The sequence below is a fragment of the Panicum virgatum genome, chromosome 3N (genome assembly GCF_016808335.1).
Source record: "Panicum virgatum strain AP13 chromosome 3N, P.virgatum_v5, whole genome shotgun sequence".
NCBI classification, from domain to species: domain Eukaryota; kingdom Viridiplantae; phylum Streptophyta; class Magnoliopsida; order Poales; family Poaceae; genus Panicum; species Panicum virgatum.
The window spans coordinates 65,579,039-65,604,011 of record NC_053147.1 but is presented as its reverse complement, the minus strand read 5'-3'; the positions used below and the strand labels follow the sequence as shown (position 1 = coordinate 65,604,011).

General features: G+C 43.2%; 3 protein-coding genes and 1 pseudogene across 15 annotated transcripts; 2 read left to right on the top strand and 2 right to left on the bottom strand.

Annotated features, from left to right (window-relative positions):
* Positions 1-1,380: 1,380 nt before the first annotated feature.
* On the bottom strand, positions 1,381-8,802 carry LOC120666830 (annotated as a pseudogene). Its single transcript, XR_005671894.1, has 7 exons — positions 8,649-8,802; positions 7,635-8,122; positions 3,450-3,696; positions 3,089-3,237; positions 2,715-3,005; positions 2,341-2,529; positions 1,381-1,805 (listed from the first exon to the last, which is right to left on the bottom strand). The product of XR_005671894.1 is annotated as a flowering locus K homology domain-like (transcript).
* Positions 8,803-9,394: 592 nt separating this feature from the next.
* Positions 9,395-14,355, top strand: LOC120666827 (ureidoglycolate hydrolase-like). Its single transcript, XM_039946802.1, has 12 exons — positions 9,395-9,788; positions 9,906-9,991; positions 10,385-10,459; positions 10,610-10,738; positions 11,387-11,473; positions 11,571-11,773; positions 11,842-11,944; positions 12,023-12,114; positions 12,589-12,651; positions 12,741-12,981; positions 13,659-13,699; positions 13,920-14,355. The coding sequence occupies exons 1-12, from the start codon at positions 9,594-9,596 to the stop codon at positions 14,015-14,017; spliced, it is 1,413 nt and encodes a 470-aa protein (XP_039802736.1). The 5' UTR covers positions 9,395-9,593; the 3' UTR covers positions 14,018-14,355.
* A 199-nt stretch (positions 14,356-14,554) lies between these two features.
* Positions 14,555-23,046, bottom strand: LOC120666828. 12 transcript variants are annotated; one of them, XR_005671884.1, is made up of 5 exons: positions 19,869-23,046; positions 19,682-19,773; positions 18,238-18,417; positions 18,051-18,131; positions 14,555-14,821 (listed from the first exon to the last, which is right to left on the bottom strand). XR_005671884.1 is itself a non-coding variant. In XM_039946803.1 (4 exons), exons 1-3 carry the CDS (start codon positions 20,698-20,700, stop codon positions 19,705-19,707), a joined length of 603 nt encoding a protein of 200 aa, XP_039802737.1. In that variant the 5' UTR covers positions 20,701-20,853; the 3' UTR covers positions 14,555-14,821; positions 19,682-19,704. The 12 variants fall into 12 exon arrangements, 1 of the variants encoding a protein (XP_039802737.1); XR_005671885.1 differs by having other exon boundaries at positions 18,051-18,117; XR_005671891.1 differs by lacking the exons at positions 18,051-18,131; positions 18,238-18,417 and having other exon boundaries at positions 19,869-20,360; positions 20,469-20,564; positions 20,659-23,046.
* Positions 15,674-16,521, top strand: LOC120668024 (uncharacterized transmembrane protein DDB_G0289901-like). Its single transcript, XM_039947987.1, has 2 exons — positions 15,674-15,839; positions 16,229-16,521. The coding sequence occupies exons 1-2, from the start codon at positions 15,674-15,676 to the stop codon at positions 16,519-16,521; spliced, it is 459 nt and encodes a 152-aa protein (XP_039803921.1).
* Positions 23,047-24,973: the final 1,927 nt, after the last annotated feature.

Here is a 24,973-nt window from a genome sequence, read left to right as displayed (position 1 = left end):
CTGTACTTTCATCACATATATATAATTTCTCCAGGCGACAAAATGATCAAGGGCTGGCATATCCTGCTGTGACCTTTCACCAAAATGGATATAAGCAGGAAACCAATACCCAAGGGGCGCTATAATTTCTCATCTTTTATGGAACTCATCCTCAAATGTGTCTTGCAAGGAATACCCAAGCATTTCTATTGCATGCATCAAGTTAAGTGAGGAGCCGGCAGTGATCATAGCAAGAATTACTGTTTGTCCTTGGCAGTCCTACTCCTTTGGGTTTAAGTTTTCGCATAACGTGCCGCCTAAGGCTAAACTTCGGGCCCACAGTCCACTGAAAGGAAGTCAATTGGGGTCGGTAGCAGTTTCGCGCAAGTCAAGCCTTGCGTGCAAACTTGTAGAAAATCTAGATAAAAAAAATGGGGGACATATCTAGTGCAAACCACAACTTCGTGAAAACCCGTGCAAACCACATCAAAAAAGTCGTCTAAATTCACCCAAAAAAAGCATACATGTAGATGATATGATGATAAACAATCTTGTAAAATATCTTGTCCAAACTCGACTTTGTTTGTGAGATATAAAAATAACAAATTTCTAACAAATCATCTGGACAACTTTCTGACTTGAAACCCAAATCCGAGTGCGCGTTGGATAGCCACATGCCCACATTGCAATTGAAACGGCCTTTGAATGAGACCCTAGATTTGCAATCTGAATCACGGTAGCCAATCTCCAAGCTGAGCATGCTAACTAGATTTTCTAAGTTGACATTAACTACTATATATCATTAGAACTTCTTGAGCAAGGTTAATAATATAGCTGGTTGTAAAGATCTTTGTAACTTATCTCTCAACTCACTCGTATAATAGTTAGTTCTTCCTCATTAATATATGACTCGTTTGTCTCTTGCACAAAATTTTTTTGGTCTTATGTCGAAGCAAGCTGTAACTGCTTCTCTCTATCCTTCTCTGGCTCTCTCTCTCCTCTAACTCAACATTCGATCTGCTTATTATAATACTGCTCTTAGGCTATCTCCATCTTGTTCTTCCCTATTCCCCAGCTGCAGGCAGCCTCATCAGACTATCCTCAATTTTAGTGTCAGGTCTCCGGACCAAATGTCGGAAAGGTAGGGCTTTACCTTTGCCGTTCCAAGATGCTCTTGTTGATTCGACTACGAGGTCTTGACTAATGACCGCCTACCAATTTATCCTTCTTTGTTCCTCTTCCATGGCAATATGGCATCATGGGTGCTAGAATATTTATGCTCAGCCAGGTTCAGAGCATATCCGTCCTTGTGATAGGTAGTCACACCACCAGCACCATAAGCTGTTTCTTTCAATACCACGGCTAGGAAAAAGAAATACCATTGGAATACTACCGCCACCCTTTGCGAATATGGAAATACTGGATTAATGGTAAGTTCACGCAACCACAGAGCAAAGAAAGAGCGTACGCGCATTGGGAACAGAAAGCAGCTTACAACACCAGAAGCTAGTTCAGAAATCCTAACGACCTCGTTCTCAACACATGAACAGACTAGGTGACTAGCAAACAAAACCTGAATACCCCCTTTCCCCAAGATCTGCAACTAGGAAACCAAGTTCTCCCTCCAACTAGTATCCGTAGTTCGGCGGATATGGTGCAGCGCCATAGCTTCCTCCATTGTGTGGGCCTGGAGCTGCGCTGCCTGGAGGAGATCCGTATGATGCTCCGCCGTATGGTGGGTAAGAAGAGCTGTAGCCCGTGTCAACAGATTGAGCGGGTGCAGCAGGACCTGGTGGGCCCTGGGGAGAAGCTTCAGCCATGAAATTCTGCAAGAGAAGAGTATCTTGTTCAGTTACACAGAAAAGATGAGTTGCAGAGTGCGATGGACAGAGAACAAGTCAACCAAATTAAAAGGTCATCTGTAGTTCTTGTATATTTTGTTCTTTTAGATAAAGGAAAAGTATTCCAGCCTCTACACCGACACTTGACAACATTGCCAGCCAGTGGCATGTGATGGTAGATTAGCAAAGGTTAACTTGGAAAATGACAACATCTACACTAGTCAAAATATCAATACATGATTTCCGATTTTCTCATTGAATTATATATGTACCATCTGGTACATATGGCCCTATTCACAAAAGCTTCATTTCTTGAAAGGCATTCAAGGAAAAGTCGTTTGTGTGCCCCCAGAAACTGTACCGACAGTATAAATCAAATTATCAATGGCCAGCAACAACCTAGGACCGGTTCGTGAGGTGGCATCGATGAGTGAATGACACAATATCAGAAGCTAGGAAATTGATTTTGTCAAATCATATATGAGCTAAATTGCTGATGCAATGTAAGACAGAAAAATACCTTGATCAGCTGCTGAGCAGTTTGTACTTGTGAGGCGCTTCCTGTTATCTCCACTGTCATCTCCCCAGGAGCACCTTCTTGAATACTTATGGTTGCGCCACTATGCCTGCGGATGTAGCTGATGCTGGCACCAGCTGCTCCAATCACAGCATCTGCATAGGAAAGAGGAACTTGCATGCTGTGTGTCACCTGCTAAGTAAAATTTCAATTACTGAAAGAAGTAATAAGTAAAATCACAATTACCAAAAAAAAGTTAAGTACAACTTAACATGAGAAAAAAAGTTAAGTACAACTTAACATGAGAACAACTTAATATGAGATAGGGATGCAAATAATTCATCATGCCAAGAATGGTCAAATGTGTAGAAACTAACCTGAGAAGACCCATGTGCTTGGTGCTGATTCCCTGAGGGAGCACTTGGAGGTGCGTCGCGCCCATATGAAGAAATTCCATAGTGTGGTTGCTTTTCTACAGGGGGCATATCAGGAGGAGGGTAATAGTTGTCTTGTGGTCGTGGAGGCATGTATTGTGGATTCCCAACATAACCTGGGCCACCAGGACCAGGAGGAAGGTTTGGTGGATGACCCCAGGGTGAGGGTGGAGGGGGACCCCATGGCTGAGGAGGTGGCATAGGTTGCTCTCTGTGCACATTGTATGCTTTCATCTGTCAAGAAGGCAATTTATGTTTTATGATTACCAAATACTTCATTGCAGAATCAATAGGCTGCATAGAAGAATACAACTTACCTGGGATTCAAACAAAGGGAGAACACTGCGGTCAACAAGAAATTTTCTCAAATGACTTGCAATCAGCTCCACTGCTTTGTGAACATTAAGAGGTTCACCCTGTATCTCAACAACTCTATCATCATTTAATGCCACAGGAGGAACATTCTCTGTGATTAAAAAAATACTATATTAGTGAAATGGCTGATGTGCCATGGGAGACTTCAAGTGAAGTTAATTGCAGACTATGGATATCTCCTTGGCTAACTAAAACAATTGAAAAGAACTACAGAAATCTGTATTGTATAAGCAGAACATGATATGGTAAATCCTTCCCATGACACAAGGATGACTCATAACAGGCAAAGAAGTAAAGCGTTACCAAGAATTCGGAGAGCACACTTTGAAGCATCTTGTATGGATTTAATAGTTCCTCCTTGCTTGCCAATCAGGCTTCCAGCTTGGGAAGCTGGAACCAGTAGCCTTGTAGGCCCAGCGGTGACAGTGCCTCGTTGAGGCTGATCAGTTTCAGCATCTAAACCATCAGTTATCCTTTTATGAACTCTAAGCAACCCATCGACAGCTGGAGATAGCACTGCATCAGGTTCATCCTTTGCTGAAATCATTACCTTTAAACAGGAAAACAGCATCAAAATGTCAGCAAATAGGTACAAAAAATGCACAAGGACTCATGAAAGGAAATGAATAAGGAGTCGTTCCATCCTGCGGTAACTAAACAGAATGATAGTGGTTATATCCATACCCGTTTAGCTGGGTTTCAACTACATTTTCTTAGACACACATTTTTGTATGAAGTAACAATGGAACATTGCATATACACTCACTTCATCAACACAAGTGAGGCAATATCCCTGCTGCCCCACGGCTATAACAATAAGTATCATCATGCTCCTATGCCAACTAAACGAAATCATGATCTATACATTTTAGAAGCATCCTTACTGCAGCAATAAGTTCCCTTAACTATCATGTAAGACTTGCTTTTAAGGGTATACTGGAATTTGGGATACAGATGGCCTAATATTTATCTATATCATATGCGATTCTTAACCCCAAGAGCAAAAATGATGCGACTGTTTTAGACGTATGTCGTATAGTTTGCTTAACATTTCATAAATCATATTGTTAAGTTAAAACACTGGTTCAGCAAAAAAGTCAACTCGGCCAAAATATAAGAGGAAATCTCAAGCGGCGAATTATTTTTAATATCTAAAAAGTGTATGCACTTCTACATTATTTTTTTGCAGTTATATATTATTTTCTCAAAGTATTAGAGCATTGTTTAGAAAGTGATTAGGGCTTAGAATCATTCTTTTATGTTCTTTACACTATTTTAGTCTTTCACTGCTTAACCAACTGATGCCCTTCTGGTCAAAAACTCAAACAGGTCATGGAATTACCGACAATATATGCAGCTCCTCGACTGGGATCTTCATCCAATATTCAAAAGACTTAAATCATATGTTCAGGAGAGGAGCACAACACTGCACTTGGGTAACCATGACTGTACGTCTACTTTGGAATTTGGATACACAAATGACTCAACTTGAGGCCTTAGACAGCAGTGAGAACCTGCAAAGATTAGTTTGTTATTGTTATTGACACTATTATGTTCTGTGCTTGAATGCCATTTTGCTAATAATCTGCTCCTTTTTATTTTTAGAGTTCCTTTACTTATGCACAAACTTATAGGGCTAGAAGCATGATATGTGTTTAACTGGTCTCATAATATACAGTTAACTAAAGAAAGGAACCATGCCATAATATTCTATTTTAATCTGCATTCACATATATAAATACTGGACTGGTCAAAATCAGTATACCCATTTGATAATTGATGGGATCTTCTTTTTATATTGAAGGACATTCATGTATCCTACCCATAATCCCATCTGTTACAGGCACAGATCAAACATTACTAACATTCACTAATGGACACATTTTTGCCCTAATATTTTTGGCAAAGCCACTGTTCCATCCGATGTTCAATTCTAGTGTTATATTCATCTATAAGAGGTACCCAAAGCCACTGTTCCATCTGATGTTCAATTCTATTGTTATACTCATGGTTTTTAAGTCGTCGCCTAGGCGTCGCCTAGTCGTCCAGGCGAGAAAAAATGTGCGGCGTCCAGGGCGCCAGGAAATCGATGGATATGGCGTCTTCAGTCGTCGCCTAGGCGGGTCTGGCGTCCGAGGCGGGCGCCGCAGAGCGATTTGGCGATGGGGGCGCGCGGGGCCGCGGGGGAAAAGGGCGCGCGCGGGAATCGCAAGCGGGAAACAGAGCAGAGTTGCGCGCGCGAGGAAATCGCGCGCCAACACCTCCCGCCGCGAGTACATCTCACGGGCGGGGATTCAGAGCGAGAGAGGGAAATAGAGAGGGAAAGATAGAGGGCAGCCGGCCGCCGGTACCTGGAATCCTCTCCGGCGGCGCTCTACTCTGACCTAGCCGTGGCTGCTCTCCAATCCGTGGCTCGAGCCCCTTCTTCTCCAATCAATCTGCTTCTTCTTCCTCTTCTCCAACCAATCCGGGCGGATTCCCTCAACTCCCGCACCCAGGAGCTCCTAGTTCTTCTCCGGCGTGCCCACCTCTGCCTCCCTGTCGCCACCCCTTCTTGGAGCTGCATCACAGGGACACAAGTACCTCTGCCTCTCCTCTTCCCTCCCTCTGCTCAGTTGCTTTTGTTTATGGTCAGAGTGCAAGGCTGCGCATCTACTTATATTTGGAATTAGTGCTCTGCTCTGCTGTCCATGTGCGCCTTGCATGTGCACTGCTTTTGCTTATGCTAGAGTAGCGCATCTATTTATGCTAGACTGATGTCCTTTGCTTGGCTTTTGTGGTGTGCCCATGTGTGCATTGTCTGCTTGTGCCTGGTGCATGTGCATGCGCGTGTGCTGCTGCTGCATGCCTCCCTTTTGCTTGGCTTTTGTGTAGTGCATTTTGTTTAATTATTCTTTCCTAATCCCATGTGTGCCCTGTGTCTCTAGTTTAGTCTTTAAATCTGTGTTGTGCTTGTTCAATTGATTAGTCTAATGTTAGTGCTCCACTTCTTTGAACCATGTGCTCACTGCTCACTTGATTAGTCTAATGTCAGTGCTTTTTGTAATTGTAATTTGTGCTTTTGTTCTTTTTATGTAGTACAAGATAACAGCAAGCAATGGCTAGTCCACCCTCAGTCAACAATGAGAACTATGATCCAAAAACTAATAAAGCAAGGAAGGCAAGGTCTAATGATCCAGGCTGAAAGTATGGCTACTGGGCAAACCTTGAAAACAGAGATCAAGTGACATGTACCCTCTGTGACACCATGGTTCATGGAGGGATTAAAAGGTTGAAGCAGCACTTGGCAGGTGGGTATGGAGATCAAGTGACTGTATATTGGTGCATGTTTGTGCTGCCTCTATTCTAGATGAGGGTATGTATATGGCGTCGCCTCGCCGCGCGCCTTATTCGCCTAGGCGTCCGGAAGGGGGTCGCTCGCCGCACCTCGCCTTTCCGCCTTAAAAACCATGGTTATACTGCATCTACACGAGGTAACCCCTCCCCCCCCCCCCCCCCCCCCTCATTTGGTTGCATGCAAACATTTCTTGATACAGTATTGTAAAAAACACCACAATTATTTCCACTGCAAACTTAAAAATGGAGTTGGAGATTTCACTTTTCCACTTAAAATATATGTTCAACATTTTTCCCTAACTATTTGCACCATACATGTAGCCCATTCTCTAGGCAGGTTTCTGCTACATTAATGTTTTTTATTAATATTATACAAATTTTACTGTAATAACTTAGATGATCAAATCTCATAGAAATATAAAATTGCATTAGAGTTAGCAGTGATAATGGAATGACAATTTTCAGGAGCAATATATGCACCTGATCACTAACCTAAACTGTTTGAACTTTTTTTTTAAAATGTTTAAAAGAGCATCCTGTTCAGACGGAAAAAGAAAGCAAAAGACCCGACTCAATAACTTAGAGGCTACGTAATCTGCAGCAGCAGATGTATGGCAAATAACACTGTACAGCATAAAGTTTCAATAAATAATTCCTGTTCATTTCTATAATTCCCAGCAAGTTTTCAGATTCAAAAAGGCTTGCACATCCAAATAACAAGTTACATGTTAAAATCAACTCCAGCACTTCCAGACAACACACAACAGCCTATCTGAGATCCACAAATGACCATGTTCACAAAGTATCACTTATAGAAGCACAGTATAGGTGGCTGCTTGCAATTGTAAGGCTTCCATAGCAACTACAAGCAGCATACAAAAAATTATCTACATGCCCAGGCCTTTAAATTATGTCAGTATGGAAGCCTTACAATTGCAAGTATCCATAAAAAAGAAACAAATCACCAGCATGTAACTTATCTTATCTACATGTCTAGGCCTTTGAAGTAACAGCATATAACATATTTAATGGTGTAGGAAACAAGGAAAGTGGTCTTCACACAAAAACTCAACATGCCTCTGCTGACATACTGACTGAGGAATATCTAGTAATAGCAATTCACCATGCTAAAGAAGACAGAGAAAGACTTACAGCTCTTTCTGGCACGCCTTGTGGGCCCTCGAGGACCTTAATGCGAGCTTTGGATTCCTCACACATTTTCTTGATGAAATCTCCTTTTCGCCCAATGACAGCACCCACCTTCGTGACAGGAACCAGTATACGGAATACGCTTTCTCCAGGCCACCCAGGCCATTTCTGTTCATCAGGCACCACAATACCCTGCTGCTTTGTCCCAGCTTCCTCAACATAGACATTGGCAGGCTCCTGCTGCATGGGGGTAGCTTGGTCCTCTTTGCTCAGATCCCCCGCATCTTCATTGTTCACATCCGCATGCTCGGAGTTCCCCAACTCATCAGGTTTTGGGTCTTTGGATTCCCCATCATACGGCTTTTCTGGTTCTTCATTGAGCTTCTCTTGCACATCAGCATAAGGATTGGCTTGTTCCTCATTGCCAAGGGTAGGAGGAGTTCCAGCCAGGTTATTCTCCACAGGGTCCTCAACAGGTACATCCATGTTTTCTGGAAACATGCAACAAGCTCAGTTCAATTGAAGAGGAATAACTCTGAAACATGCATGTAGTCTCCAGGAACCAGGAGGTGGAAAAAGAAACTAAGGCAGTGCGTACACTGCACAAAACCAGCTGAACTACCAACCACGGAATTAACATCCTAATTAACCCGAGCCCATCCACCAGCGGCCTGCACACCACGAAACCCATTTCCCCTGCAGCTCCAACAAATTCAAAACGCCTCGGCATGTAGCATACGGGAAAGATCTCAGACACTAAACCCTAATCAACAGCAGAGCTGTGAGAAGACCCCCAACCCGGCCCAACAAATCGAGCCCACCGTACGGACGCAGTAGCGCCTATAGAAGCAGGGCGGCCTATGCACACGAGCGCAAGGGGGCACCCCGCGCACTGGAACCCTAGCCGCCGCTCTCGAAGCTCTTCGCCTGCGCTCGCTAGGGCTGCCGCGCGAGCACGCGACGGCGTACGTGTGCAAAAAGGGGGCGGGAGTAGGGGAGATAAGAGTGGGAGCGTACTCTGTGGTGTAGAGGAGGAGGCCTCGCCGGAGAAGAGGCCCCGCCGCCGCCGCCGGAGTGGGAGGAGGAGAGGGGGAGGGTTTTGAGCGGTGAGCACGGGAGTGTGCTCGTGCGGTTCGGTTTGGATTTAAGCCGGCCTTACGTTTCCTTGTCCAGCTGTGCGCGCGGCCCATGGGCCGAGCCGGCTTGGTCCCCTAGTATGTCCCTCTTCCACAGGCTGCTCTTGGGCCGTTCGGCTGCTGGTTCGTGGGTCCCAGAGCCAAAGCCCCGGTTCCGGAGAGAGTGGGGCGAGGGATCCTCTGCTTCATCGGATTCCGCAGGAGCTCAAAAGTACACGCACACCTGAACGTACAGGGTGACAGGGAAAAGCAATGGCCGTGTTTGGTTAGGGGTAAGAAATTTTTTTCTTTTTTGACCACTAATTAGTGGTATTAAATAAAGTCTAATTATAAAACAATCTCTACAATTATGGTACTGTAGTATGTGATGTAGCTAATAAGATTTAGGGAATAATTAGGGACAGTTACTGTAGTATCACTGTAGCCAATTGTGGTGGAACTTGGCTCGTTAGATTCGTCTCGAAAAGTTACATCCATCTATGAAAAAAATTTACAAATAAACTTCGTTTAGTACTCCATACATGTATTCGTCTTTTTTGAAAAAAAAAATAAAAAAATTCAGGGACTAACACGGCCGATAGTTCACAGAGAATCCGGGCGGGCCCGCGCCGCACCTCCACTCGTGATCGTTAGGAAGCAGCCACCGCCCACCCGCCGCCGCGTCGTCTTCCTCGTCAGCACGCAGGCAGTCGGGCCACCCCACTCGCCACCACCAACAGCAACAGCGGCAGTGCCGTCGCGTCGTCTCCCACTCCCACCTCCCCCGCCCGCCGTTCAAATCTCTCCCTGCAACCCAGCAGGGCAGCCAGCCAGACAGAACCGAAGCATGACGTCGGAGCCGAAGGCCTCGCGGCTCCTCCTCCTCGCTCTCCTCCTCGTCGGCGCCGCGGCCGCCGCGGGGGGCCACGACGACGCGGTGGCGCGGCGGACGATGGAGGAGTTCGCCGGGTTCCCCGCCTCCGATGGCGACGAGGGCCCGTCCACCGCGTTCCGCGTCGACTCCGAGGGCCTGCAGCGTCAGGTGCGCCTCCCCGTTCCCTTAGCCGCACGCTCATGCTGCGCAGGGCTGCAGGCTATCACTGTGAACTGACAAGTGACAACTGAAATGGTGTTTTCCCCCACGATGTGCCTTTCCCAGATTGATGAACTGGCGTCGTTCTCGGACTCGCCCGCGCCGTCCGTGACCCGCGTTCTGTACAGCGACAAGGATGTGCGGGCTCGAAGGTAACACTGGTGCCACCATCATCAGTATAAAATTCTGAATATCCAATGTCGTCAGAGCTAGCTAGCTAGCTAACAGAAGCAAGAACGACTCGACATTACTCTCTGCTGACTGTGCTGAATTTATTTGGGATCAATTATGGCCGTGATTGTTCGGGGGGAAATATTAGTCCTAGAATGTTCCACGCTTAGAAGATCGATCATTATAAGACTGATATGTCGACTTTGTGACTTGGTTTGCATTCCGGATTCGGATGCAAATTTAACAAAGTGGTCATCCCATCCCGTTTCAAGTGTGATATTTAAAGCTACCACTGTGCCACAATAATGAGCATCCACGGCCACTTTTGCTGATGCCTGCCTGATTGTCGTCCTCTGTTTTTCTTTTATGTTTAGGTATATCAAAGGGATAATGAATGATCTCGGCCTTGCAGTTCGGGAAGATGCTGTTGGTAACATATTTGGCCGCTGGTAAGTTGGTGACGGCTCTCGTATTCAGCTGAAAGCATGTGAGGATCCTGCTGTAATATAGTACCTTCGATTTGGAAAATCTCTTGTTTTCACTGAAACTTGATATGTACTGGAATTCACATTTCGATTTTAACATGGTGAACTTCTCAGGGAGGGTTCCGAAGCTGGACTAGGAGCAGTTGGAACTGGTTCTCATGTTGATGCCATTCCATTCTCAGGAAAATATGACGGTGTTGTTGGTGTTCTTGGTGCTCTTGAGGCAATTAGTCTTCTAAAAAGGTAGCAGATACTGCCTAAAAGTATCTCACTTTTTCTAAAGAAAATATGGTTCTTTGGCTTCCAATTTGTTTACTCTTTCCCATCTGTAACATGGATGGTTCTTATACAAGGATGTTTTTAGCGCTTGCATGAGTGAAATTATTTTGCTGTTGTAATGTGCTTGATCAACTATTGTTGAGTTTTAATTTGATCAAACTCCTGAGCTGCATATTGATTAGTTCTGTGCTGCAACTGTCTGATAGACCACTGAAGATCCACCTCTGCTCGTCGTGGGATGTAACCAAGTATTTTCAAGCATGCATCTAATATTTACCTCATCACATTCTCATATGCACTAGAAATGTGCTCTAGACTTGAGATATTAAGTTCTTAACATAATCCAGAACCTTTGTGCCACATTGATATAGAACATCGGTGGCATTACACTTCATTGGATTCCAAGAAATTGATTACTTTATCAATAGAACTGACAGAGCTTTTGCCATTTTGTCCAAAAAGTGGAGTACTCACGTTGTCATAAACCTTGCATTTTTCTGTCTAGGTTGTCAGCATTTTGAGGTCATGACTCTGGGCTATATAAACATTGGATTAGCTTTGTTTTTCATCTTGAAATGAGCCTTACCCGTTTGGCCTGCATGTTTCATACAGATCTGGTTTCCAGCCAAAAAGATCTTTGGAGGTCATTATGTTTACATCAGAGGAGCCTACACGATTTGGAATTAGCTGCTTGGGAAGGTGGACCCTTATCTAATAAGATTAAATTTGCTTGTGTCAATCAACGCATGACTCTAATTTGTTGGTTCTTATCTTTTCACTCCTTTAAACTGTGCAGCCGCTTAATGGCAGGTATTGAGGAACTAGCACAATCCCTCAGAAAAGTAGTTGACAATCAGAATGTGTCATTTTTAGATGCTGCAGAATCTGCTGGGTATAAGATGGATCCAAAAGACCTGCAAAGTGTGTTCCTAAAGAAAAACAGTTACTCTGCTTTTATAGAATTGCACATTGAACAGGGTCCCATCTTGGAGAAGGAAGGTATATTCCAATTAATTAGTATTTCTGAGATTTAAAATTGCTTTTACTCATATCTATTGTTATAACAGGTATCCCCATTGGCATTGTTACTGCTATTGCTGCTCCTGCAAGCATTACAGTTGAATTTGAAGGGAATGGGGGTCATGCAGGGGCAGTGCTCATGCCTGCAAGGTTAGCATTTGCATTCATTTGATTACATTAGTAAGGAAGGATCTCCCCGTATATGTATGTAAAAAGGGTCTTTTGCAGAAATGATGCTGGACTGGCAGCAGCTGAGCTGGCATTAGCAGTTGAGAAACATGTCCTGGAATCAGGATCAATTGATACTGTTGGCACTGTTGGTATGTTTTATAAATCACATATATTAACTTTTGACATAAAATCTATCATTCCTTCATGCTTGTGGCATCATGATATCCTGTAGTACATTTGGACTAAATATGTATTGCTCAGCACATTGTTTTCTGCATGAAGTTTGTGGCTTTCTCACTGCACTTTATGTGCGCCCATCCTTGTTGGATTATATCTTCTCTGCATGTCAAACAAAATTTATCATATTTAGCCAAGGCAATAGGCATGCGACTTTGATATTCTGGCCTTGAAATAATGATGTTTCTGCAACCGTAATTTTCTATTGTTTTATCCCATTGTAGGCTAGAAGCTTAATTAGACAATTTTTGAAGTATATTTATGATTCTAATGGTTAACCAACATACCAACAGGATTTCTTTCAAAAAGAAAAGGTTGAACATTTGAAACAAACTGTCACGATATGCTTAACCTTGTATTAATTTGACTAAATTATTCTTCTCCAGGTATTCTGCAGCTACATCCAGGAGCAATCAATAGCATCCCAAGTAAATCACACCTAGAAATTGGTAGGAGCCTATTTCCTTTCAAACAAAATATGACTTCAAGAAAATATGATGATTTTCCAACTATCAAAGTCATGGTATCCTTGTTACAGATGTAAGAGATATTGATGAGAAAAGAAGGAATGAAGTCATTGAGAAGATTCGCCGATCTGCAACAGAGATATCAAAGAACCGTGGAGTTGTGCTTTCAGAATTCAAGATCATAAACCAGGATCCCCCTGCTCTATCTGACCAATCAGTTGTTGAGGCAATGGAATTTGCTGCAAAACAGTTGAACCTGGAGTATAAAAAGATGATTAGCAGAGCTTACCATGATTCTCTCTTCATGGCCAGGTGAATTACTAGCCCCAACTGTGATGTTTTCCATTTCTGAATTTTTCTTGTTCATTGCTTTAGGTCCCCATGTTAGCATAAAATAAATAGGAAAAATATACTAAAATTTCTGACCAGCAAATAAAAAGGCAGGATAAGTTTTTAGAAAACAAACTACCACAGAATGTGTCATGGCTCGATTTTCTGATTCTATTGATCCCTCAACTGTCCAACTGAGACAGGGCCTCCATGTTTTCAGCAGAAATCCGCTCACGAATTGTTGATGTGGTTGCATAGGAGATAAAATTAGAGTATCTGCTTATACAGAACAAACTAATAGGCAATTAGGCACAACGGAACTGAACAATTACAAAAGATTCAGACTACCTGATAAAAAATTCCATAACTTTCATTCATAAAGTAAATACATGACATATTCTTTGAACCATCGATCGTCCCATCTAGGTTATTTCATTCTGGAACTGAAATTTCTATTTATATCCTCAGTGGTAACAGTTTGCATTAGCTCAGGAAAGCCAAAACCCATGTTTCTGCTATTGTTCCTCTTTTTTTTTTTACAATGTCCATACAATTGTTTGACAACTTTGCAATCTAGGTTACATATATTTCTAGTTTGCATCACCATACTAGCATATTTATTATCAACTAACACGTCTAATTATGCATTTGATCTGCAGAGTATCACCAATGGGTATGATCTTCATCCCCTGTTACAAAGGTTTGTACTCACTTTTAAATGAGTCAGAGTAATAACATGATTTTTCATACATATACAGAAGTACATGTGTTATGTTAAATAGGCTAATATCCAAGAAATGTGTTTGTTTAAGTCATTGTAGCTAGTGATTTAGGCGTAAAATTTCAGTTTTAGCACACAACCTGCTTGCAAATGAACAAGCTGTCGCAAAATGAATGGCTACTGAAAGCAGCATCTGCAGGTTACAGCCACAAGCCCGAGGAGTATGCATCGCCAGAGGACATGGCAAATGGGGTCAAGGTCCTTGCCTTGACAATGGCTAAGCTATCCCTGGAGTGACAAGTGAGCATGCGGGGAAATCAAGTAGCACCGCCAAACAACACCTGTGTTCTTGCCAATAATAAGCTGCACAACAGTGGCGTCATCTTCCCCGCACCAGGCCTGCATATACACCATCATTTATAGGATTTAGGGTCAAAGCTGTCAGCTGGATACACCATGGCTGCAATCCTGCAGTGTGGCACCTCCCTAGATGCTTGATAGGTGAACAATTCACTGAAAATGTGCACAGATATGTAAGGATCACTGGATCTGAATGAAAGTACCGTCTAATGCTGGTAGGGTACTCTGAAAATTCTGAAACAATAAGCAGCTGGGGCCTCTTTCAGATTTTTGCAGTCCAACGTTCTCCTGGATTTGCAGTGCTCTACACTTTGGGCTAGTTTGGCAATCCCCCTCCCCCCTCCCGGCCGCTGTTTGGAGGGTCCTGCCGGGGCAGCCCTGTGGGGGGCAACTCCACCACCAGGCATGCTCTTTCAAAAAAAAAAATCAAATCCACAGCAATACCACATAGACTAGCTATAGTACTCTAGGACATTGTTGCAGATAAATAAAGATTTGTCGCAGCAAATTATTGGATCACATATACATCTCCATTATGTAAGGCAAACAAACACAATTGGTCACCAAACAAAAAGTTCGTATCTTGCAAGCACACAGGCCTTGAAAATACTGCATTTATGCCAAACCAATACTGTATTGATGCCAAATTACACAATACAAAAATCCAGATCCTACAAGGCCTCCTGCCAGCTAAAAACACGGTATAATCATTTCATATGAGGTCTCTCCGCAGGCAGGTCCCTGAAAAACAAAAGAGCATTTGTAGTGCACTGTTCAGACAAATTGCAGTACAATAGTAGAAGCCAGCAGGATATATACTCATGCATGGATTAACTGATGAAACAAAGTAATAACTGATGAAACAAAGGGACGGGAAAATCCCGTTCCGACCGCCACCGAATCCCGTAAAAACCAAACCGACCGTATACCGTTTCGGCAAAAAAAGCAGGAACAGGAAAAAAAACAGGAAAAAACCGGCAGGAACAGGAACGGAAACAGGAGGGGTTGTTTCCCGACCGTTTTCGCGGTTACCGTATTTTAGACAGGAATTCCCGTCAGTTGTTCCCGTTTTTGACCAATTGAGCCCACGGCCCAGGCGCCTCCTGCGGTCCCTTCTCTGCCCGGCCCAAAATCGACAAACCATAATCCCCCAACCCACCTACCCCGTCCGTCCCCCCCGAGTCCCAGCCTCCCAGGCTCCCAGCCGCCACTCGCAGTCGCATTCGCATCCGGCATCTCATCTCCCGGTCTCGAACTCCCTCAGTCCCTCGCCAACCGCCACCGCCACTCGCCACCCGCCAGCGCCAGGCTCCCTGCCTCGCTCCCCTCCTCCCAGGATCCAGGCTCCCAGCGCCGGCGCATCCTCTCCGGCTCTCCGCACGGCCGCACGGGCGACGACCGACCTGGGCACCTGGCGATCTCTGCCTCTCACCTCTGCAGTCTGCACCAGCCGCCAGCCGCCAGCGCCGGTGGTGCCCCTGCGTGCTGCGAACCTGCGACGCCCCGAACTCCGCAACGCCTCGGACGGCCGGACCGCAGCAGGGGCTGAACGAGTCTGCGACTGCGAGACTGCGACGCCCCGACCCCGCCGGCATGGAATCCACGGGCGGCGGCGCACCAGGATCAAAGTCCCCACCGACCGGAGGTGTTTCTGCTTCAGCTGCAGGTTCGTCGGCATCCCAGCGCCGGCGCATCCTAGAGCCGCCATTGCCATTGGTGGTGCATACCACCAAACTTGCTGCTCCTACTCCGACATCAGGTAATTGGTGATTAGAAAGTTTATGTTCTCTGTGAACTAGTTAATTAGTTATTGCTTGTACTAGAAAGCTTCTGGATGGATACTCTCTGTATTGTACTTTGCTCAGCCATCAATCTTAAATACTCTCTGCTCTGTCGGCGAAATGCAAATTATTGGCTTCATCATATAGTCTTTTGCACAGAACATGATAAGATTAAATGTGTAAGCTTTGTGGTGACCTTGGTTGTTGTACTAGGAACACCAGAATAAGTAGCTTCCTTTATTGGCTTGTAAAGTAGAATCAATTAGCGTTTATTTGCTAAAAATCTGCAATGTTGATCTACTGATTTTTAGTTTTTGAGTTATTCACATGATTTAAGTCTTTATTGATTTGATTTATCTGTTGGCAGGATCTAAGAGGTCAAGGAGTCAAGAACTTGGCTTGTGTTTGTTTAGTGCAACTCCTGCATCTAGCTCTACACCGACTGATGCATTTTCTTTGCCAAGTGGAGGTGGCCATGGTGCTGGTGGTAGCTGCAGTGGTGGTGATGGTGACACTGGCACTGGAGTAGCTGATGGTGGCAATGGCTCTGCGGCTAGTGGCAGTGGCAATCAGGGTACTACTGGTGGACAGCAAGGTGCAGGGGCTGCAGATCCCATCATTGTTGAGGGTGATGACCCTTTGCCACCTGGAAAGAAGTAGAAGAAGTGCACATCTGATGTGTGGCAGTATTTTACTAAGAAGAGAGTGATCATTGAGGACAATGGGAAGATATATGAACAGATTTGGGCTCATTGCGATTTCCCAAGATGCAAGCACAAGGGCAGATGTGAGAGCAATTATGGAACAACGGGATTTTGGACCCATATGAGGGTAGCACATAGTATAGTGAAGGGGGCAGATGTGAGAGCAATTATGGAACAACGGGATTTTGGACCCATATGAGGGTAGCACATAGTATAGTGAAGGGCCAGCAGCAGCTCAAAGCTGAAACAGACAATAAAAAAGGTATTACTAGTGTTGTTCCATACAAGTATGATGAACAAGCCAGCTTAAGGAAATTTTACTTAGCAATAGTGATGCATGAGTATCCATTTAATATATCTGAGCATGAGTATTTTGTTGAATTTATCAAATCCTTGCGTCCTAGCTTTCCAATCAAATCTCGGGTTACCATTAGGAAAGAAATCATGTGCATGTTCTTAAAAGAAAAGGACCAGCTATATGCATACTTCAAATCTGTCTCTTGTCGGTTTAGTGCCACCATGGACATGTGGACTTCAAATCAAAACAAGTCTTACATGTGTGTCACATTACATTGGATAGATGACAATTGGTGCATCCAGAAAAGGATTGTCAACTTTGTGCATGTAGAGGGCCGTCATACTGGGACCAAGTTGTCTGAGACATTTACTGAACTCATGGTTAAGTGGTATGTTGACAAGAGATTGTTTGCTTTGACCTTAGACAATGCATCAGCAAATGAAGTAGTAGTCAGAGATATCATTGCTGATTTAAGGGCCAATGCTAGTGCTTCAACTTTGGCATGTGATGGACTGTTTTTTCATGTGAGGTGTGCTTGTCACATATTGAACCTTGTTGCTCGTGATGGTCTGAGTGTAATCACAACCACAATAGAGAATATTAGACAGCTTGTACTTGCTGTCAAAGGATCTCCATTGCAATGGGAGGAGCTCATGAAGCGTGCAACTGAGTGTGGACTGGATACAAACAAGGGTCTTTCACTTGATGTTTCAACAAGATGGAATTCAACCTATTTGATGCTTCGAGATGCCTTGTACTACAAGAATGCATTCATGAGGCTGAAATCATCTTATCGTCGGAGGTATGAAAAAATTACTCCATCTCCTAGCAAATGGACAATGGCATTCAAGCTTTTCCAATGCTTGAAGAAATTCTTTGATCTCACTGAACTATTTTCTGGCACATTATATCACACTGCAAATCTGTTCTATAGAGGGTTTTGTGAGATAAAGATTCTGCTAGGTGATTGGTCTATTAGTGAAAATACCACTATTAGTGCAATGGCTACTTCTATGAGTAAGAAGTTTGAAAAATATTGGAAGAAGTCATCCACTACACTAGCTGTTGCATGCTTTCTAGATCCTAGATATAAGAAAAGACTTATAGAGTTCTACATGAGAAAATTTTATGGCAATTCTTGTCAAGTTCATATTGATGAACTTATTGATGTCATCAAGAAGTTGTACCAGTTCTATGCTGCTGAAGCACCCTCATCTTCGAGGCCTAAAAGTGGGTCAAATGAGCCTGGAGATACTGATACAGCAGACCTATTAGTGGACAATAGAAATGAGGAACTAGAGAGCTTTTTGTATGATAATGATGGAGCTAATGGTGATGATATGAATGAGTTGGATAAGTATATGGCAGATCCACCTCTGAGGCTCAGTGGTCAGTTTGATATCTTGGCATGGTGGAAGAACCAGACTGATGAATATCCTGTTCTTGCAAAAATAGCACGTGATTTGCTGGCTGTACAAGTCTCAACTGTAGCTTCTAAATCTGATTTTAGTGCTGGTGGACGTGTAGTTGATCCTTTTCGAAGCCGCCTTGACCCTGAAATGGTTGAAGCATTAATATGCATGAAAGATTGGGTTGCTGCAGAAAAAAGAGGTTAGAAAAGCTCCTTAGTTTGCTCTTTGCTGTATACAATAATCATGAGTCTATGACTAATGTTTGCTGATTTATGTGTCTTGGTTTAACTTTGATTTTCAGATAAGGTTGGTTCAATTGTTGGTGATCTTGAAGTCATTGAGGCTCTTGCTTCAAAGCTTAATTTGCAGGTATTGTGCCCGCCAAGTTCCTTTAGAAATTTGCCTAAACTGATCTATTGTCCATCAAAGTTTGTGTTCTGTACTTTTGCCCAATGATGCCTTCATGAGATATCATTTCATCTTCTGTACTTAATTTGCTAGCTCTGAACTTAAAATGTACTTGATTCATAGCTATCTGACATGTCTCTAATCTGCTATCTATATATTAGAAACTTTATATAGAAAAATCAGATGGTTGGCTGTGCTCCATGTGATATATAACTTTATATATAAACTTTATATTACAAAGGCTTGGTGCAAATATATGACTGCTCTCCTGTTCTAGGACGACGATGTCGCAGACAGTGATGGAGAGGTTGATGGGCCACTACCTAATGATGGGGAGTTCTACGACTACTAGGGAAGTAGTGATCTGTTGGCTGCCAGTGCCAGCTACTTTTGCCCAATGTGGCATATAATTTTTTTTTTAATTTGGACCTTTGAAGTTTGAACTATGTCTGTGGTGTGGCCGGGTGACTGTCTAATGGAGACAGTGACAGTATGTTGCATCTGCATGCATCATGCATGTGTCGTTTGAGTGCTGCCGTGCTGGAGACAATCCGCTACTTGATGCTTATTTATCAAATCGATTATCTCATCTATTCTATGTATTGTTTGCAAGTGAATGATGTATGGTTGTAATTATTGTGCCGAACTAAATGTTTTGAGTGGTTACATGTGTTGTTCCCGATTTAAGTTACCGCTTCCCGATCGTAATCGACATGTTCCCGACCGATATGTTCCGTTCCCGATATCCCGTAATATCGCTTTCGTTTTCCCGTCCGCCTATCCCGTTCCCGTTCCCGGCAAAATAAAAAACAGGAACAGGAATGGTTTGGATGTTTTCCCGACCGTTCCCGACCGTTTTCATCCCTATGTGCACATGAACCATACATATCATCAGACCCAATAACGAAGTATTTTCATGATAATTTACTGATGGTTTCCAAAAAAAAAGAAATTGACAAGCTACAAGGAGAGAAAAATAAGCATCAAGAGCATTGTACCAGTGGTATGGGGTATTGAATTATCACTCCATAGTAGATGCCCCAGCACCAAAAGCACTGTCGCCACCATGGCCAAAGCTAGGTCTACTACCCTGAACAAACAAAAACAATTTTGTAGTTTTAGTCAAAGTAAACAAGAATACATTTTCCAAATAAGCAGAGCTAGTGATCAGCATGTTAGATATACCTGAGAATTTTTTTTCTTCAACCAAATAAGCCTGACCTTTGGGTTTTTTGTGCCCACAAAGATTTGTCTATTCATTTCAGATTGGAATAGCTCATTGCAATCTGCCTTCTGCTCATCAGTTAGTTCTTCTATGGCGTCCACAATGTCAATGCACTTCTGAACAAAATAGTCATCTTCGCGTTTCTTCTTCTCATTGAGCTCCTTCATAGTTTTTTCAATCTGGTCTTTCCTGAAATCAATGTAGTCTCCAAGTCTTGCTGCCATTTGACTTTGCTTACGTTTCTTGCCACTGAAACCTTCTACATCCTCTAAAGTTTGATTTGTAGCAGCAGATTGAACTTCAGTGCTCTCGATGCCATCAAGACCAGAATTGAATGGATTTCTACTAGGTGTTGTGTTATGGGTGCTTTGCTCTGAGATACTTCTCTGAGGTATAGGTTCAACTCGTTGCTCAGTTCTCTGAGTTATAGGTTCAACTCGCTGCTCAGTTCTCTGAGGTACAGATTGAGTGGATGTAAAATTTAAATCCCCTGTGGCAATACTTCCTATTGTACAAGAGAGTTATTTAACAAGTGAATAGATAGAAGTGAATTACTCAACTGTTAGCTAGATAAAAGTATTAGCTTCATACAATGATTCCAAGCTGTTAAATAAAGGAAAAGCCTTCTTGCGGAACTTGCTGACTTTAGGATTATTCTATTTGAACACAACAAAATATATATTTGGTACTTAGGAATCAGAATAGACACCTCAAGATTCCAAACCAAATCGATTGTTGATTAGTACTTACTTCTATCAACTTTGCCCAAATTTTTGGTTCAGCATTGATCATACCGAAAGTGTCATTCCAGCCGACACCAATATTAGCTCTTGCTTGTCATAGTATCTTATAGTTCCCCTTTAGTTCTTTCTCCTTTTCTTGTACTTGTTGCTTGGTGAATTGTGCATGAGGAAACCTTTCATTGAATTGGTTGGTAACGTTCCTCCAACCTTCTGCTATCCACCCATTCTGTCCCTTCAACCTGGGGATGTTGACAAGCGCCTGCATTGCTTCCACAAGTCCTTTCTCATAAGTGTAGCTCTACGTAGCCCTTGAACTTTCTGCTGGCATGACTATTAGAAATAAAGGATGGGAGCACTATATGTATTAGCCATACAAAATGGAGCAATTAAGCCAACTAATTATTGTACCGAGCCCATTACATAGAGTACCAAGGAAAACCAAGGAATGAGTGTTGGAACCTTGTGTTGTGAAGTTGTGATTAGAGCAAATATTCGAGACCTATTACTAACCTGGAAGAAAGGCATATATCGAGGATCAGATGCAATCTTGACATGTATCTGGTTTACATTTGGCAGCTTCACAAATCTATGAGTGAGAGCTGGAATTATATCGAAGACCTCTGTAATTTTCCGATGTATTGTCTCTCCACTATGTTGGTATTCCTTTTTTAGCCTCTCGGTGCTAGCATTATGGGAGAGCATGAACATAAACATTCCTAATTGCTCCTCAATCTTAACACCATGAGTATCACGTAATAAATTCTCCACTCTGAGAAAATGTGCTACTGCTCTAAAAATATGAGACTCCATCCTAAACTCTACTTTGCACCACCTCTCATGACCTTCTAAAATTTCTCTAACCTTTTGTGCCCCAGATAGAGATGAGGTGTGCTCTGGTATCTTCTTGTCATACATGCACAATTGAAGGGCAGGGACCATAACTAGATATAGTTCGTCGCCCTCTTCTTCCTCATCTAACATGAATCTTCTAACTTGATCCTCCCAAGAATCCATTTTCTAGTATAGATATAATATTATTTATTAGCAAAATAGTGCTAGCTAGCTAGCTGTCATATGGAAACAACAGCATATAAAAAAGGATATAGCACTCAGCAGGTCATGTTCAGAAAAAAAATCACAAGATATTCTGCAAGCTAGAAGTAATGTGAACCAACATAAATGCTTTAATTTTCATAAACACTAATAAGCAGCATCTTGTGTACTGGACCTTGTGATTGTGAGACAAACTGTGAAAATTCCGAGCTAACTGACTGACTCAAACATGTGACCATCAGAGTTGAGAGTAGCTGAACTAACTTGGAACAACCAGCAAAGTCTATTGAGCTAATTAAAACAGGAGTGCTTCGACACATGCTAATAAACATGTCAATAAACATTATCAGCATACTCTAACAAGCGTTGATTCTTGAAATACAGAGACCATGAATAGCTTTGTACCACAATGTAGTAATTGTTCTGTAACAGAAGTGGCAAATCAGCATAGACATAAGTGACATGATTTTTGAAGCAATTCCATTTTCATGTATATGATATTGTCAGTTTCAAATGATGGCGTCAAGAAATTGTTAACCTTCTAAATAGGAATCAAACAGTGACCACAAACAGTGACCAAAGAAGTTCTTCACTGAATAGTGCCCTCATGTTTAATTGTACGCTACCTGAACCTGAATGAGACACTATACTGAATAAAAACACATCCAACCTGCTAACAAATAACTGAAAGTCAATAGAAAAATGTAAAATAACGGTGATGCTAAGGAACTTCCAGGTTAATTTCATGGCTTAGAAGTGAACTAACTGCTGGCGACATTAGCATCATGTTCCAAGCACATCATAGGCTCTCATAGCTATATCGACAAATGATGCGACAGCAAAACAAAATCAGGCACAGGTATGTCACAGCGTCGGGTGCGAATCTTGACAGGGACGCGAAAGCAATCACCAACCTATCATGAATAGGGATCCACAACAAACCCTAGCACAAGGGTAGGAGGAGGAGGAGGAGAGGAACACTTTCTTGGATCTTGGACGGGAGGCGGAGGAGACAAGAGGACGGCGGCGTGGTGTCGGATCTTGACGGGGAGGCGGAGGACCGGCAGTTGGGGGAGGCGGAAGACGCAGCGGCTCAGAGCTGCGCGACCTGGACGGGGAGGGCGAACGACGAGGATGGAGCGGCGGCGGAGGAGGGCCGGCGGCGCCTGGACGCGGAGGAGGAGGGCCGGCGGCGCCTGGACGCGGAGGAGGAGGGCCGGCGGTGCCTGGACGCAGAGGAGGAGCGGCGGCGCGTCGCCTTCTCTCCTCTCGCACACGGGGAGGCGGAGGTGCTCACGGCGGGGAAGCCGCGCCCGGACTCAAGAGGTGGGGAGCGCCGACCCCAGGGAAAATGGGGGCGGGGCGGGGGGGCGGGGAGGGGACAGTGGGGGTCGGGTCGGGCTGGGCTGCTCTTGCGGGTGGGCTTCCAAATGCTGGGGAAATTTGGGCCGGGAGCGTTTTCTTCGTGGGCTACCAACCCGGGGAACAGGTCGGGAAAAGACCGAGGAATTGGGCTTCCAAACTAGTCTTTTAAAAAAATGTCTTATCAGCACTAGTTGCATGGGTCCTTACTCTGGTTTGATCACGTGGAGACAGATACATGGTCCTTGCTCTGGTTTGAAGATTTTTAGGAGCAGTTGGGTTATCCAACCAACCCAAGTTTGATGTTTTACTGGCTTTTACCAGACAACACATTAGCTGATGGTCTTAGGGTGCTTGCTAGGGGACCATGACATCAATGTGATGGCAGCTGTGGTGCATAAGTACAAGAATATGGTGATTTATTTTGATCATGAGAACAATATTGGGGGTCTTGATTGGGATGACATTGTACTGAATCCACTTAGCTCCTTTGCCAAAAGTTTTTAGCCCCAAAAAAGTTGAAGTTGTCGAGAAGAAAGCTGGTGAGAAGCTCCCTATTTTCTACATTGATTTGAGGAATAAAAGAGTGGAATAGAATGTGACAGCATGAGCTGAAGAGCATCTACATGGTGATGGGGAATAGATGGTTCTCACTCTGATAGTTCAGATGATGACTTTTGGGGACAGTGATTATGAGTTGGAGGATGTTGATGATGATGATGATGATGACGACCTTTTTGAGGACTGAAAGTGCATCTAGGCCCCTAGTGTGTTTTGGTGGATTGATTGACACCACGATTAAAGGACTAACCATCTTGTTAAGTATATGAGCAGAAATTAATTATTATATTTGTTATATATGCGATGAAATGTATCAATGTTCAAGACAAAACTCATATGACAAGATGAATGCCACAACATGATCTAGTATGAGAATGATAACGGGCAATGAGTATTGTGTGAATTGGGATATGTGTTATTGGTGAAGAATTCACTCATATATCTAAATGAAGCTTGTTGAAGTATGTGGTACTCAAAATAACAAGTAAAGATATTGAGAATGAGACAAGCTTGTATGCTTATGCATAGTCTCATATATTGAAAAATTTGTCATAAGAATTACAAGTGATATTTGATGATCAAGCAAGTATGAAAGAAATGGTTTTTATTATAATGTAAAAATCGATGTGAGTTCAAGAGTGCTCTTGAGAATAAATGGATGGGATCGAAAGGCGAGTTTCCAGAGGCTATGTAAGCAAAGGCTTGGCATGAGCAAGGAAACCGATAATGATCAAGTACAAGAATTCTAAGAGACAAGAAGAATTTCACATTGAGAAACATTATTCATTAGAAGAAATAAAATAGCTTGAGGATCAAAATGGATTTCATTGTAAGTTAAATGTGATACAAGCCTACATGAAGCCATATGTGATGCAAGGATGAAGAGTTGGAATTCGAGAATGGGTTTCTAGGTACTAAGCTTGGAGAAGGGCAATTGTGGCTGTGCCGAGGAACCAATTGTAGGGTGACGAAACGTTCTTTGGGTTCAACTTGAAGAATCTTGGTCATGTGTGGTGTTCATGTTGGCAAGTATCAATCTTTCTAGAATCTTATTGTGAAGACGGTGACTTGAACTAGAAGTGGATTTCATTCAAGGATAAAGGTTCAAGGTCACTAGCTCAAGGAAGATGTGCTCAAAGTAAAGAAGCCAAGTTGGATGCACACCTCAGATTGTGATTGATCAACACACGGCATAGGATGAAAAAGAGAAGCTCAAGAAGTTGAAATGTAATTTATTTTTGATCTTGAGTTTAGGTATGTCATACTATCAAAAGGGATGCATCACAATGGTCTTTGGCTTAGTCTCAGTACTCAAGTAACCCATGTGAGTTGAGAGAGACATAAAA

Excerpts from the sequence above, each read along its gene's own strand:
- LOC120666827 (XM_039946802.1), top strand. The coding sequence starts at position 9,594 with ATGACGTCGGAGCCGAAGGCCTCGCGGCTCCTCCTCCTCGCTCTCCTC. Across the intron at positions 9,992-10,384 it reads AAGGATGTGCGGGCTCGAAG|GTATATCAAAGGGATAATGA; the intron begins GTAACACTGGTG and ends TTTTATGTTTAG. Across the intron at positions 12,982-13,658 it reads GATTCTCTCTTCATGGCCAG|AGTATCACCAATGGGTATGA; the intron begins GTGAATTACTAG and ends TTTGATCTGCAG.
- LOC120668024 (XM_039947987.1), top strand. The coding sequence starts at position 15,674 with ATGGAATCCACGGGCGGCGGCGCACCAGGATCAAAGTCCCCACCGACC. Across the intron at positions 15,840-16,228 it reads TGCTCCTACTCCGACATCAG|GATCTAAGAGGTCAAGGAGT; the intron begins GTAATTGGTGAT and ends ATCTGTTGGCAG.
- LOC120666828 (XM_039946803.1), bottom strand. The coding sequence starts at position 20,700 with ATGATCAATGCTGAACCAAAAATTTGGGCAAAGTTGATAGAA. Across the intron at positions 20,361-20,658 it reads TTTGGGCAAAGTTGATAGAA|AGAACTGAGCAGCGAGTTGA; the intron begins GTAAGTACTAAT and ends TCTGTACCTCAG. Across the intron at positions 19,774-19,868 it reads TGAAGAAAAAAAATTCTCAG|GGTAGTAGACCTAGCTTTGG; the intron begins GTATATCTAACA and ends TTGTTTGTTCAG.